Source organism: Kwoniella pini, chromosome 5 (genome assembly GCF_000512605.2).
Source record: "Kwoniella pini CBS 10737 chromosome 5, complete sequence".
NCBI lineage: Eukaryota > Fungi > Basidiomycota > Tremellomycetes > Tremellales > Cryptococcaceae > Kwoniella > Kwoniella pini.
Window position 1 is genome coordinate 984226 of NC_091720.1, and position 13593 is coordinate 997818.

General features: G+C 40.9%; 5 protein-coding genes across 5 annotated transcripts; 3 read left to right on the plus strand and 2 right to left on the minus strand.

Moving 5' to 3' along the window:
- Positions 1 to 86: 86 nt before the first annotated feature.
- Positions 87 to 2256, minus strand: I206_104143 (uncharacterized protein; the record flags this gene model as incomplete). Its single annotated transcript, XM_070202908.1, has 9 exons — positions 87 to 188; positions 315 to 851; positions 960 to 1145; positions 1216 to 1341; positions 1394 to 1517; positions 1589 to 1800; positions 1858 to 1977; positions 2037 to 2111; positions 2197 to 2256. The coding sequence occupies 9 exons, from the start codon at positions 2254 to 2256 to the stop codon at positions 87 to 89; spliced, it is 1542 nt and encodes a 513-aa protein (XP_070059009.1).
- A 280-nt stretch (positions 2257 to 2536) lies between these two features.
- Positions 2537 to 3653, plus strand: I206_104144 (uncharacterized protein; the record flags this gene model as incomplete). The annotated part of the gene is made up of 2 exons (XM_019156018.1): positions 2537 to 3327; positions 3416 to 3653. The coding sequence occupies 2 exons, from the start codon at positions 2537 to 2539 to the stop codon at positions 3651 to 3653; spliced, it is 1029 nt and encodes a 342-aa protein (XP_019010976.1).
- Positions 3654 to 4896: 1243 nt separating this feature from the next.
- Positions 4897 to 6002, plus strand: I206_104145 (uncharacterized protein; the record flags this gene model as incomplete). The annotated part of the gene is made up of 7 exons (XM_019156017.1): positions 4897 to 4934; positions 4989 to 5052; positions 5148 to 5236; positions 5336 to 5466; positions 5542 to 5683; positions 5801 to 5888; positions 5961 to 6002. 7 exons carry the CDS (start codon positions 4897 to 4899, stop codon positions 6000 to 6002), a joined length of 594 nt encoding a protein of 197 aa, XP_019010975.1.
- Positions 6003 to 6171: 169 nt separating this feature from the next.
- Positions 6172 to 8709, minus strand: I206_104146 (uncharacterized protein; the record flags this gene model as incomplete). Its single annotated transcript, XM_070202909.1, has 5 exons — positions 6172 to 7302; positions 7378 to 7787; positions 7874 to 7985; positions 8056 to 8126; positions 8202 to 8709. 5 exons carry the CDS (start codon positions 8707 to 8709, stop codon positions 6172 to 6174), a joined length of 2232 nt encoding a protein of 743 aa, XP_070059010.1.
- A 435-nt stretch (positions 8710 to 9144) lies between these two features.
- Positions 9145 to 10335, plus strand: I206_104147 (uncharacterized protein; the record flags this gene model as incomplete). The annotated part of the gene is made up of 6 exons (XM_019156015.2): positions 9145 to 9225; positions 9306 to 9422; positions 9551 to 9708; positions 9850 to 9930; positions 10076 to 10157; positions 10237 to 10335. The coding sequence occupies 6 exons, from the start codon at positions 9145 to 9147 to the stop codon at positions 10333 to 10335; spliced, it is 618 nt and encodes a 205-aa protein (XP_019010973.2).
- Positions 10336 to 13593: the final 3258 nt, after the last annotated feature.

Genomic DNA, 13593 nt, shown 5'->3' on the forward strand with positions numbered 1-13593 from the left:
TTACATATTACAGAGAATCAAAATCCAAAAAAGGCAGATACAATTTATGTAGAGAGTACAAAAGTGACCAGACAATCGATTGGCTATTACGAGATATATACTTTTCTCAATCTTGAAAAAGCACATGGATCTCTAGTTCTAGGACAAGTTACCACATCGAAATTTGCATTTGCCATTTCACGGAGAGCCTAAAACAATCAATACATCAGCTTTAGTCAATTTACAATTTTCGCACATCAAGGAACCACGGAAGGGGGTCTTATTATTTCACAATGAAATTTTGTGGACCTATATCTAAGGTGATTGAGACTTACTTTCGAAGAATAGACATAACCATTAGGAAAAGCCATTGGCTCATTTTGACTATCCATTACTTCTCCACTTATTCTACAAACTATTGTTGAATTAACATGATGTGAAAAAGGTAATTCAGCAGCTAAAACTTTTAAATGATCATCACATGTAGGACAATCTATATTTCCAACAGATTTCTCTGGATGTTCATTTAAATTTTCTTTCTTATCCTTAGATAAATCACCTCCTATAGGTGTTGTCAGATTTCCACCAGTGGTAGTTGTTTGAACTAAAATTGATTCTAAATTATGTAAAGGTGGTGCAGCTGGTAACAATGGGACATGTTCTGAAAATCCATCCGATATGTCAGATTTATGATTTCCACCATTATGATGGCTACGAGTATGATGAGGTGCGCAGGAAGGTAGCTTAAGTGAAGATAATCCTGCTGATAAAGCCAAGGATAAGACAGGTTGAGAAGGTTGTGCGTAAAGTGTCAAGAACGTTGAGCGGAATTGATCTCGGACTGTGGTCCAGCGCGATGAATCGTAGAGCCTCTACACAAGATCATTATCAGCATCAAGCGAGAGTTCTCTTTGTGGACAGCAATGCTTTTGAATACAGAATATTCGCAAGTTGTGGTTCTATTATGGCAATCAACTCACCTTGTATACCTCGACACCGGTCTTCTCACCGAAACTCATCAAAGTCATTCCTTGTTGAATTTCACTCAGATGCGTAGCAGCCCAAGGAGCCAAATTCTTCCTTGAATAAGCTATAGCAGATTGTATATCCCTCTTTCGACATATTTCAATGAATTCTTGCAATCGTAGCGTAAACTCCAGGTCATTCTGTAGATGATAAGCAGTCAGCCCGAAAGATTTAAAAGCGTGATGGGATGTATTTGAGATAGTAGCTTACCTTAGTCTTCTTCAACGTTCCTCGATTCTCACCGCACCAAGCTAAAGCCTCTACGCAAGAATGCTTATCTATCAGTGCATTCTCAATTTTAGTCAATTCGGTAAATAGCTTGATATCAACCAATGGCTATATAACCGATTAGCTATATGTATGATTTGAAGTGGACGAATTAGCTCACTTCGATATTTTGTTTCTTTGCTAACGCTTCAGCAGTCTTCAAACGTCCTGTACGTAATAAATAATCCACAATATATCTATCTAAGGTAGCATCAAATGTTAAAAGTGATTGTTGTTTCGGTTCTCTAGAAAAGCCAAATATCCATTTATCAATTTAATTGATTAATTAAGCTTATAATTGATAAAGGGGACTTACGAAGTTGGAGTTACAGATCCTTCATCATCTATATCCATTTTAATTTCGCCTTCTTTTCGTTCTTTATCTAATCCTTCAGCTTTGACCTTATCGTCAATTTCATTTGATTTATTTCGCTTTTCCCTTTGTTCAGATGAAGCGAGCGTATCTAGATAATCTAATCTAGATCTGAGGGGTGTGGGTTCTCGAGCATTAGGTTGAATATCATCAAGCTATTTTAGATTTATCAATTTGTATTCACATGATCATGCGTGGGTCATTAAGCTTACCTTTCTCTTCAATCCTTTAGCTCTTTCTCCTACTTGATCTAGCTTATTCACTAGACTTTGCCGACCTTCTTCGCTTGATGAGCTTGAATTCAAAGATTTTACTATACTTTGTAAAGCCACCTGTAGGTAGCATTAGCAGCTGATGTCTCAAGTCTCAGATCTTATCAGCTGTCACATACAGATACCGCGTTGAAATCTTTCTCAACTTGTCTTTGGGCTGATCGATGAGATCGTCTAAGTAATTCATACGGCGTCTAATCACAAAGCGGAGTAAGCTCTCTTTCTGATTATTCCTGAAATATAGCAGCAGATTACAGGTATGATAAGATCATGACTCACCCTGATTAATGGTTCCTCCAGAATCAAAGCACCACTGGTCGATGTTGGGGTTCGAGCCATATCGCAATCTTTGACCAAGAGTTTCCTGATCTTAGAGTCTCTCTACTAGTAGCCTAAGTGCTATATTAGGATCGTGTGGAACATATACGATGTCTTGACAGACCTGAAATGATTTTACAGTACCGTGGCGAGATTACCTCATAAGTCCGGTTATCCTATGATATATCACGTGATATCCAATCACCCAAATGACATAATAATCATCTTCTCCTTATCTCAAGCTCTCATATGGGATATCTGATCCCCAGCATCATCGATCGCTCTTCAGCACAATCTCATCATGTCCCCAGTTCACCAAGTGTCCAAACCACCGACTCATCCCAATGACCACAACAAGACTGTACCCACCCGTAAGTCGGAACCCTCACAAGCTATCGACCTCTCCAATACCTTCTTCGCACCTTTAGACTGCTTGCAAATCTTCATGCAACCAGGCATGGGGTCATATCGTGTTGAAATGGACGGGCCAGAATTCATGGACAAGGCATTTGTGAGGATCACTCCACCTCGCAAGCGGGCTCCGGGTCGCAAACCAAAGGGCGTCAAAACCAAAATCGAATGGGAGCGAAATCCCTATTTAAAAGAGTGGAAAGTTCCCAGCAAGAGAAGTTTTCGGTTCGTCGACAATCAAGAGGATTTTTCAAAAGTTATCACTTGTAATGTATATGAACAAATTACTGCAGGTAAAACATGGGATGTATTTAGAGGAATGATCATGTTAGACGATCGATCTGTACCCCTGCAGCCTGTGGTACTTAAATTAACAAAGTTCAAGTCTTTCAATTTACCCGATGAGGAACACAATCCTCAAAATGGACCTTTCTTTGCTGAAGATGAAGAATTGAATCGTATTGACGCAATTCATCAAGTCTTAAACGAGGATTTTATTCTTCGACAATACCTTGTAGGATTGCAAGGTACAGTCGTTCCTATATACTATGGCATGTTCGTTTGGCATGAAGAACATGAAGAAAACGACAACGAAGTGAAGAATTGGATAATTGCAACCATTATGGAAGATGTAGGCGATCCAATTTATCCAGTTATGTCACTTTATCCTTTACCTGTTAAGTGAGTGACAACAATCCATATCTTCTACTGATGACGATGATTGCATTTCTCCGCTTTCACACAAATACTTGAGCTGACTTCCTTTCAGAGATCAGATATTGGAATGTTATAATGCGATACATGATCAATCCCAAGTTGTACACAATCATACAGCATCAAAACACATTTTGGAAAGAGACAATGTCAATAAGGAAAATATCGAAATTGGCAGATTCTGTTTGATCGATTTCAAAGAAGCTGTCAGTATGGCTGAATTGCAATCAACGGAAAGCGAAAACATGATAGACTCCGAGGATGCAGTAATCAGGTATTGTCTAAACATCTGAGGTTATAAGAGTGAGCAATCCCATTGCAAGCATTTTTCTTGCAAGCTTTATCAGTATACGTTAATCAGACGAAACATACATTACAGTGCAATCAAAGGTCGACGGGTGATGCATTAACTCACGTCAGGTGAATCAAGCTTCACGGAAGAAGAGTGATCACAAAGTTTCAGAGCACTCCATATGTTGTACATATATCCGAATCTGCCGCAATATTTCCTTCAACAACATTGTGTGTATTACCCTTCTTGCTTATATATTTCTGCTCCTCATAATACATTCAAATTCATAGCCAGGTAAACTTAAGTTGTACATACATTTCATTACGTTTGTTGTATACCATTTTATATCGAGAGGGAGATTGTATTCAGCAGAGACACGCACACTTGTCGAGACACAATGGTCCACCACGTATGCGTATTGCAGCTTTTTCTCGAGGGGAATTCCCGACATTAGCACTGACGACCGAGCGAGATCGTGTTGAAGGGGTATGGAACGCAAGGTATGTATATGGCTGAAATCGTAGGATTATGATTCGAAAGACAAATGGAAACGCAAGTAAAACGCTGCAACTGGAGATATACTGTCAGCCTACTTTTCCATGACACAAAGAACAACACGAATACGAGATTGGGTTCATAACCTTGTTATAAAACTTGTCATTGGATGGACCATAATAGAAACAGCCACGCCTTCATATCGAAAAACCCTGACCTATGCCATCATGTCAATGTATATAACAGGGACACCCGCAGAAGATGCAAACTGAGAAGATGTATCAAGCTTATGTGGGCAAGTTGCTGTTTGCTATGACTGCGTACCCCTACTAATCGATATCCACATCGTTTGCTTGCTAGTCATTTGCTTGCAAGTTGAATAGCTTTATGATAATGCACGTAGGAAGCGCAAGATGGTGCCCAGTCTTATGCTCCACGACCATGATCTCCTTGCTCCTCGCTTGCATTCAATAGGTCTCCTCCCATCGCAGTTGCATAGCTTCGATCATTGAGACGGCACTGGAGCTCATCAGAAATTGCGTCTGGCGTCTGAAATGATACTGTTTTATCATTTCATAAGTTTGTCACCTCCACTCTCATATCATCTTACATAATTACCCTTGACTACTAAGCAACGACGTTAATGCAACTATCTCTTTGATAGTCTAATTGCTGTAATCTCAAGCAATCATTTACAAGTCTTTTGCATCACATACCCAGGAAGGACCTTCATTTGAGAAATAGTCAATATGATGTTCAGATTGGACTACACAGTCCCACAGAACAGGTAGGTAGAATTGATTTAATAGTATTTAACATCAAACTGATACTCGTGATACAGAAATAACTCTATACCGAATCCACCAGGATATTTACCTCCAACATCAGCTAAACAATTATCAAAGGTGAATGAATCACATATTCACAAATCATCCAATGAGGAACTCGTCATCTCTATCATTCCAAATTTGCTAAATTTTCCTTTTTTTTTTCTCTTTAGGCTGCTCAACCCGATTCAGATGCTTTGATCAAACAAAATAGAAAATCAACAGAATTGAAATTAAGAAGAGCATGGGATTTAGCTTTAGCGTGAGTAAAATTTGATACATGTACTTCATGATTTATCCACGACAGATGAATTGATTGATCATCTTTAACTCATTATCTGGATACCCTTTTCCCTTCTAGTCCGGCAAAATCATTACCTATGCAAGCTATAATGTTATATTTTTCAGGATCAGGAATTCAAATTTTTTCATTAGGAATGATTTTCATGCTTTTAACTGGACCTATTACAGCTGTATTCAACATCTTCAAAGGTTTGTTCTCTCTTTTATGGAGTTTACTAGTTTTTGAAAAGCAAGTGAATAACGTTAGTAATTGATATCATTTAGCTTTTGAATCCCTTCGTCCAACAGTCTCAACTTCATCATCATTTAATTCTAATCGAAATTTAAGTGAATCACAAATTGCTGAACCTACTTATGGACCTTTAGCTATGCCTATGATAGCTTACATTGCATGTCAAGGATTAGTGTAAGTATTACTCTCTTAAAACATCATCTGAATTATAAACGACAGGATACGAAATCTCCTTGAATCCACAAGACAAGTTTTATGGACTGGACTTGGCTAATGTGCAACTTCATTCAGACTCGCATTGGGATTGTGGAAATGTTCATCAATGGGTATATTGCCCACAGGAAGCGGTGATTGGTTACATTTTGAAACGAGATTAGATGTGAGTAACAGTTCCCTTTAAAATCCCCATCACGTGTATCGACATGCTGATTAACATCATACTTATTGATAGCCTCCAGAATGGTCCTCAATCAGGACCTTATCTCTAGGCTAGCCCAAAGTCAAATCGCGTGAAGCGAGCTTCTTGAGTACAGATTATGAAATCAATGCATGTGATGAATTCGGAATGAGATTAAGATTATGAACGGTAAACGCGATCTGAATTAGGAATACAACAAACACTTCTTACCAATGACTAATGATTGTGGTCTACTCTAAATAATTTAAGAAACTTCTTCCGGTTCGCTATTTGCTGATAATTCAGGAAGTCTATTACCGTTCTTTTCTTCAGATGAAACATATTCCCCTACTTTTTCGTAAAAAAGCATAAATACAGCTCCTCTAGATTCATATAGAGCTTCTTCTCCAACTTCTTCTACATCAGCATCACTAATTCTTAACCATCCTTTACCAGGTATCTTATTTTCTATACCTTCTCTAACTTGACCAAAATATAAACATGATTCACAAATACATCCATCAGGACATGATTTATTCGTTTTATCTGGTTTATACCAATTTTCATTATAATTTTTAGAAGTTGAGCAAGGTTTTCTTCGAAGACATATATAATGACCTGAAGAATGTGTGTATCCATAATGAAGTATAACTGAATCCAGTCTATACAAAATTTTCTTTCGTTGATCATGATTATGATTAAAACCATTGAGCTGAGGTTGAGAGTTGTAGGTATTGATCAGAGTTGTAGTTGATGACAAGGAAGAATTGTTGACCTCGTTATTTGATTGTTTTTCAGAATTCCAAATATCGTCGGAAACGAATTTAGTTAAATCAAGTATCATAGGAAAATTCACTCTAGCGGTTTTCTTTAGAACTGATCCATAAGGTGTAAATTCAGATCGAATAAATAATAATCGTAATGATTGTGGTGTTCTGGTCAAAATGCTTTGTCTGATGGAATTCGTTTTACTAAGTTGCCATTTGATTGGTATAGGGGCTGTACCATCTAATTTTGATTGGTTAGGATCCAGGAAAGGTTCATTAAAATTCGAGATTACGTTGGATTGTAGCATTTCTTCTAATCTATTTGTGACACGTCTAGCATCTCTAGCTCGCTTTTTACGCGAATTAGTCATTTTATCTTCTTTTGTTGATGCTATGGTCGAAAGACCGTCTAAAGGTGAGAATGAAGAGGTTGATGCTGAAGAAGAATGTCCGCTCTTTTGGATCGATTTGGTCGCTCTTGTACTCGTATCAGGAATGGCAGATAGCCTTTCCACTTCGTTTTGGTAGTGTGCCAGCGTCCGTCGCAGCGAGCATGCCTCGCACGTTACGTCGGACAGGTTTTCGGGAGAAAGATATTCTGCTATACAGGAGTCCAATGTCACATCGCCCTACAGACACAATGTTGGATTGTCAGCGAAATCACTCCTTCCCGGTCCAGGTATCTCATCAAAGTTCACACTAACGTGTAAAGGAATAGGTAATTCCATCCCACCAACTAGATCCATCCGGACTTCGGTCTCCCATCCGCAGCGTTGACATGTTCGCCGACGAGCCATAAGTCCTTCCCAAGGCTGAGCAATACCTCTAATCTTCCTTCTCTTGTTCTTTCCCTCAGTATCTCCGCCACGATTTTTGGAGTCAGCGTATTGCTGCAGAGACAGTATATCCCCTAAACCTTTCAATCTGGCAATTTCTGTTGCTACTTTGACAGCTTCATCCGATATAGCTTCTGCTAGAACGATGAATAACTCGTGGGCATCTTGTTGCTCTCTTGTGGAGAGTAGGCGTCTAATTTGAGGAAGAGGATGGAGAGCTTGAAGTAAAGCATGCGGACGAAGAGCTGGAGGAGGGTGAGAATATGGAGTATTTAGATCTGTCGACCAAAAGGTCATGATCAGCAATGAGGCCCTTGCGTTATTATAGTTCGATATAGTAGAAGGGGGGGGGGCTAGTACTCACCCCGTATAACATCCAGAAGGCTGTCCGTCACGGGCGTCGGGGTATCAGTCTCAATCGCTAATTCAACTATTTTCTCCAAGTTGCACACCAAAGAAGTTATTGATGCAAATGCCTATATTTTATGGAACCAATATGAGCGTCAGGTTCATTGATGTCTATGATAATTCATTTTTCGGACTCACTTGAAGCACGGAATTCATATAACATAAAGTACCTGACAAATTGACCATCCCAGGAAAGTGATCATCTGAGACTATATGGGGGCAAACAGTTTATCAGCGATTTGCGACGTTTCGGCCAAGTGCTCGATCACAGGTCAACAGCTCACCTTTCGACACATGGCCATTAGAGTTTCCATTCTCGACTCTCCTTCTCCTTCTTTGTACGCGCTGTCGGCCGTCCAGAGGAATATTTTCAATTTTGCCTGAAGAAGTCTCGCCTCCACCCCACCAACTACTTATGCCAAGAATCATGCCGACCAACTCAATGTACGCTTGGTGTATTATACCTAAGATTCCTCTTAAGAGATCATCAATAGGCGATGGAAAGGCCGTGACTATCAATCTCGGTGTCGAAGATGAATCTTTCTGATTATCAGTTCGTTCGGGTGTAGGTTGAGCAACAGGGATTGAGTCTTCTTGTGTGGATACTGATATATCTGATGATAGGCTGCTGTGAGTATCCAGTGTTTCGTCAATCTCCTCAGTGCTCCTCTCGGAAGCAGAGTTGCTCGCTTGTAAGGTACTATAGACGGTTTTTGGATTTGTATTTTGAGTTGTAGCTACTATATTACCTTGAGTGAGAGATTTGGTGGATTTGGATTTTCGTTTTCTCATCGCATTTCGTCCGTCTGATTTGGCAGGTTTCTCTTCAAATTTCTAAAACTGCAACTGTTGATCTTGTTTCGCGATTCCAGTTTGTTTGATATGAGTTAAAGGAGAATTGAGTTGGTGGAATAGCTAGATTTATGAGGCTGAAAGGGATGCTCGTCTGAAAAGTAAGAAACGATGATGATGTTCGAGAAGGAGATGATCTGAACTCCGCCACCCCTGACACGTGATCAGTCGCCTGTGCTGTTGATGCGATGATATCGTTGATTATGAACAAGACGACGATGATGAGGGTGAAGCCAAGCTTAAGGACACTAATGGTATAACAAACCCAATTGATCACTATATATAGACTCACATATACTCCCCGAGACTTCTCAGCAAGCACATATACTACGAGTAATCCACAATACCTCGCTATCCGACAATCCAATAGACAGTATGGTCCTTGTTTTGGTCATTGGCGATTTGCACATACCGACTCTTACTCATGACCTGCCCGCCAAATTCAAGAAGCTACTTGTGAGCTCAATTTCTTGTGCTAGAAAGAATGTCACTGTTCTGTGTGGGGTTTCGTGACTAATGACCTGGGCTACCCTCAGGTACCCGGCAAAATAGGACAAATCATATGCACAGGAAATGTATGCGATAAAGAAACTTATGATTACTTGAGGACTATCGCTCCAGAAGTGCATGCGGTGAGAGGAGAGTTCGACGAGGTGGGTCATCACGATCTTCACCAATCACGACTATACACTACATATAGGCTTTGAATTCGCATCAACGTGAAGAGCCCTGTTGCGACTCGACGGAGAGACCTCAGATTGCTGATCATAATTTTCGATAGAACACGCATTTCCCACTATCGTTAACGATACCGCATCAATCACTCCGAGTAGGCGTTGTTCATGGACAACAAATTGTTCCAGCAGGCGATGCAGATATGTTAGCAGCTTTAGCTAGGCAAATGGATGTCGATGTATTGATAAGTGGTGGAACTCATCGGTAAGTTATCCCCTTCATACTTTGGGACTGTCAAGCCCGAGATATTCGTTCTAGCTTTTCGGTTACGTTGAATTGGACCCTGGCTCACTGAGGTCCAAGTATTGCAATATCTCGCACGCTGACATGCTATCGATTCTGCAGGTTCGAAGCTTTCGAATTCGAGGGTAGATTTTTCGTTAACCCTGGTTCAGCTACTGGTGCTTGGAGTGGGTTATGGAATGGGTAAGTAGAGGATCACTCTATCTATTTCATTCTTCTCAATCTGTTATACCTGGGTAGCCTTTACATCTCACACAATAGTTGTGACTCTTGGAAGGTCTGTCCCGGTTCTCGTAGGAGTGAAGCTGATTGCCCCCCCCGTCCGCAGCGACGCCACACCCTCCTTCGCTTTAATGGACGTCCAAGGTCCTGTGATAGTCACATACGTTTATCAACTTGTGGATGGAGAGGCAAGTTGAACAATTAATTATCATATCAGCTACCAAGGAGAGGTCGTTCGCTGATGAGAGAGTATAATCGCTTATACAGGTCAAGGTTGATAAAGTAGAATATCGACGTCCTGACCCGCCAAAGGATAGCATAGAGACAGCTGGCGCTGGTAGGACTGAGGTTCCAGCTGGCTGGTGATGAGATTAGGAAATATGATCAACTGAAACCTCACTAGATAATCCATTGTCAAAGGTATTTCCATGTGGTATCCGCGAGGACAGCCTGGACGTATGATTGATGCCTCTACTTTGTTGTATACATGAATTGAGATCCGTTTATGACTTCAGGGGTTCTGCGCTACGTCATGACGTCTTGTTGATCAATACAAACTGCTTTCGGTGTTTGCCTCTTCAACTCGATAGAGCTATAGCGGGTCAACGACCCGCCCAAATCATATCAATATCACAGTCAACCAAACTTTGACTCCTTGAATTTGTTGACTTGAAAGTCACCGATAAAATCTGACCGAATGAGGAGAAAGTAGTACGCATCGATTTGGTCTAATAAGATCTCATGTGAAATCTGATTTGGCTTGAACTCGTTAATTAGGGGGCTTTTATGTTGATCGAAGTTTAGGCACTTTTTTCTTAATGACGCCATATTGTTCCTATACGGGCGTCTAAAAGAAATTTCGCCGAAATCACTCGTTATTTTCGGAATAAACATCTGATCATGGATCTATGTTTCTGTAACTGAGATTACGACTCTAAGGTACTTACATGTGGTGAAGGTATATTGCGTAATATCTCCTCACGCATAATATTGACACCCCATGGAGAACGGGAATATATTCGAACTTTCAATTTTGAACTCGGATCTGATTGAGGAAATTTTTAAGTCAGATATCGTCTTGTTTCATCAAGAATGGTCGCTGACGAACGTTCTGAGATTATAAATTGAAGGTCCGCTGCTGCTCCACAATACGTTTAGCATATATAAATGCCAAACCTAGAGTGAAGTGGAGTTATGAATCATTCGGGAGCAATGGAACTAATGAGATAAATTGAATATGAATAACGGTTAAAGGCGGTTTCTAACGATCTTGTGGCGTGTGTAATGACGGTTCAAAAGATACCCACATGTTTTAAAAATCCTTTTATTCACATGTCATATTTCCCTAGATCTATCAGGTTGCATACGAATCCAAGTTGGAGTTGTTGCCTCATCGGGTATCATAGATCGGAAGATACTTATAGTATAGATAAGTGCTCACAACGGGACGAAAGGGACAATTTGCACTGGCGTTATGATAGCCTATCGCCGGTCCCACTTCGTGATAAACCTTTAGCACGTGTTGGCGGTTCCTCGTTATTTGTTGATGGTTGCGAAGTGGTGATCATCGTACAAGTGGCTATCAGTGCAGAGAGCGTAGTGGCACAAGCAATATTTCCGCCCAATATTGGGTTCAAGGTGCGGTACGTGTTAACATATGTCATGCGGGATCTCTTAGGATGTTATTGCAAGATGCAGCTCGACGTGCTGTACTACGTTTTCGAGCGAAATAGCCCACCCTCAGGTTACCGGAAAGATACTGTCTGATTCCACTTGCAATGGATGTCAAGTCACTTGCGCTCCTAGCATTCCCAGCGAACGATCTTCTAATGAGAAAACCTACGACCTTGACATCTCGCAGAACCAGGATATGCGGAGGAAGTTATACTGTACAGCTCTAACAGACATGCCGGGTCGCAATCGAACGAGTCACTTGAAGTCCTTCATCGACCTGCATTGAGATATTCGTCGCCTTCAAATCCCTGGTCATTGGCTCCATCGCTTAGGTGCGAGGGAGATTTTTTACGTTTGACATTTGTAAGTGCGCCCGAGATCGCAACCTGTCTGCGATATAGCAGGTCATGCCATCCCTCGAAAAAGGTTTGTCATTTAGCCTTCATCCTTGAGTTCCAGCAGGTGAAGGCATATGCCACCACTCGGTAGTAGAAGACAGGTTCTACTAATCCTTCTCAGCTAACCTGGAGCGCCGATGCGACCGAGCTCTGTCATCAACGCACCCTCGAGACTAATGCTGCCATAAGACTGTGACTTCGAAGTGCGCTTGCCTCGATCAAATCTACCGATTCCAAAGCGCTTTGGGCGCTTCTTTGTCCTACCCAGACGGCAAATGACTGTACGAAACGACTCGGACTTGTATGTCATTCTCCATCGCCTACAGCTCTTGGACGTGTTAATTTGGTTGAACCGGGAGTTTATGTGACGACAACAACAGGCTGGAGCACAGACATGGACATGGATCTCTGCTGTTCATTTCGCTTCTTCTCTGCCACATGTGCCATTCGGGGACCAATCTTCGATTATGCACACACTGAGCAAGTGAGCCAGACATCGCGTAGGAAGTGGGAAGAACACGAAGAATCAATTACATGTTATAAGGTCTTTGGCAGTTCAACCTAAGATGCCTCAGATGGGTTCGGCTACGACAGCAAGCGTGCGCCATACTTGTTTGCGACGTGACTGATATCAACAGCCTATGTGAGTCCATTCTCATATTACCATAAACCTTCTTGAGCAGTATTAGACCAACCTGATGTAATGGGACCGGCTTATTCGAGGCACGATATTGTTCTTCTTGCCACATTTTACTTTTCAACTTCGATCTGTGCCAAAACCGATCTGATTCGAAATGCCGAGCGGATTTGATCTTTATCTCGAAGCAAAGTGAATCTTGTGGAAAGATCTGGAATTCAAAGAGATGAGTCTACCTTCTCGGCGGTCAACTATTAGGTTCCACTCCGGAATCTCGAGCTAATCAAACTTCAACCAGGCCTTGGTCTTCTTTAGCCATCAAACCTTGAAACCTCATGGAGCGGTTATAATTGACCGATAGTTCTCCCCAAAATCTTCTACTCAAGCGGATTAAATTCAGGAAAAGGAACGATCCGGTGCTAATTTCAAGGCATTTATTTACGTGAGGCTCTAATTCATCGTAAAGAAAGGCTTGTGATTATGTAAAATATGCGCTTATGTAAAATTAACCCGTTTGTTAGTACTGTACCTGAAGATCTTGAAGAAACCTGATCTTCAACATCACAGCCTCTCGGCTTGCATTCAGAAAGCAAACAGTAAATCTAAATTCCGTTTCCCATGATCAGAAAGAGCGGACTTGAAGTTTGAATAGATTGAAAGTATTGCATAACGATCAAAATTTGCTTTTATTTCAGATGGCTATTCCTACTCGGAGAAGAAGGATTTTTGACCGATAAATCATGAGAACCAATTCCGTGATACCAAACAAAGTTTTGGTTTATCTTTTCATCCATAGCAAAAGCGCTGGGAAGCTTGTTTTTAAGCATTTCTGGGTAGCTTACGCACTCTTTGTCCAGTACAGATCTCAATTCGTCATTAAATTTCTACATCAAAAATGTATGTTTTTCCGCGAAA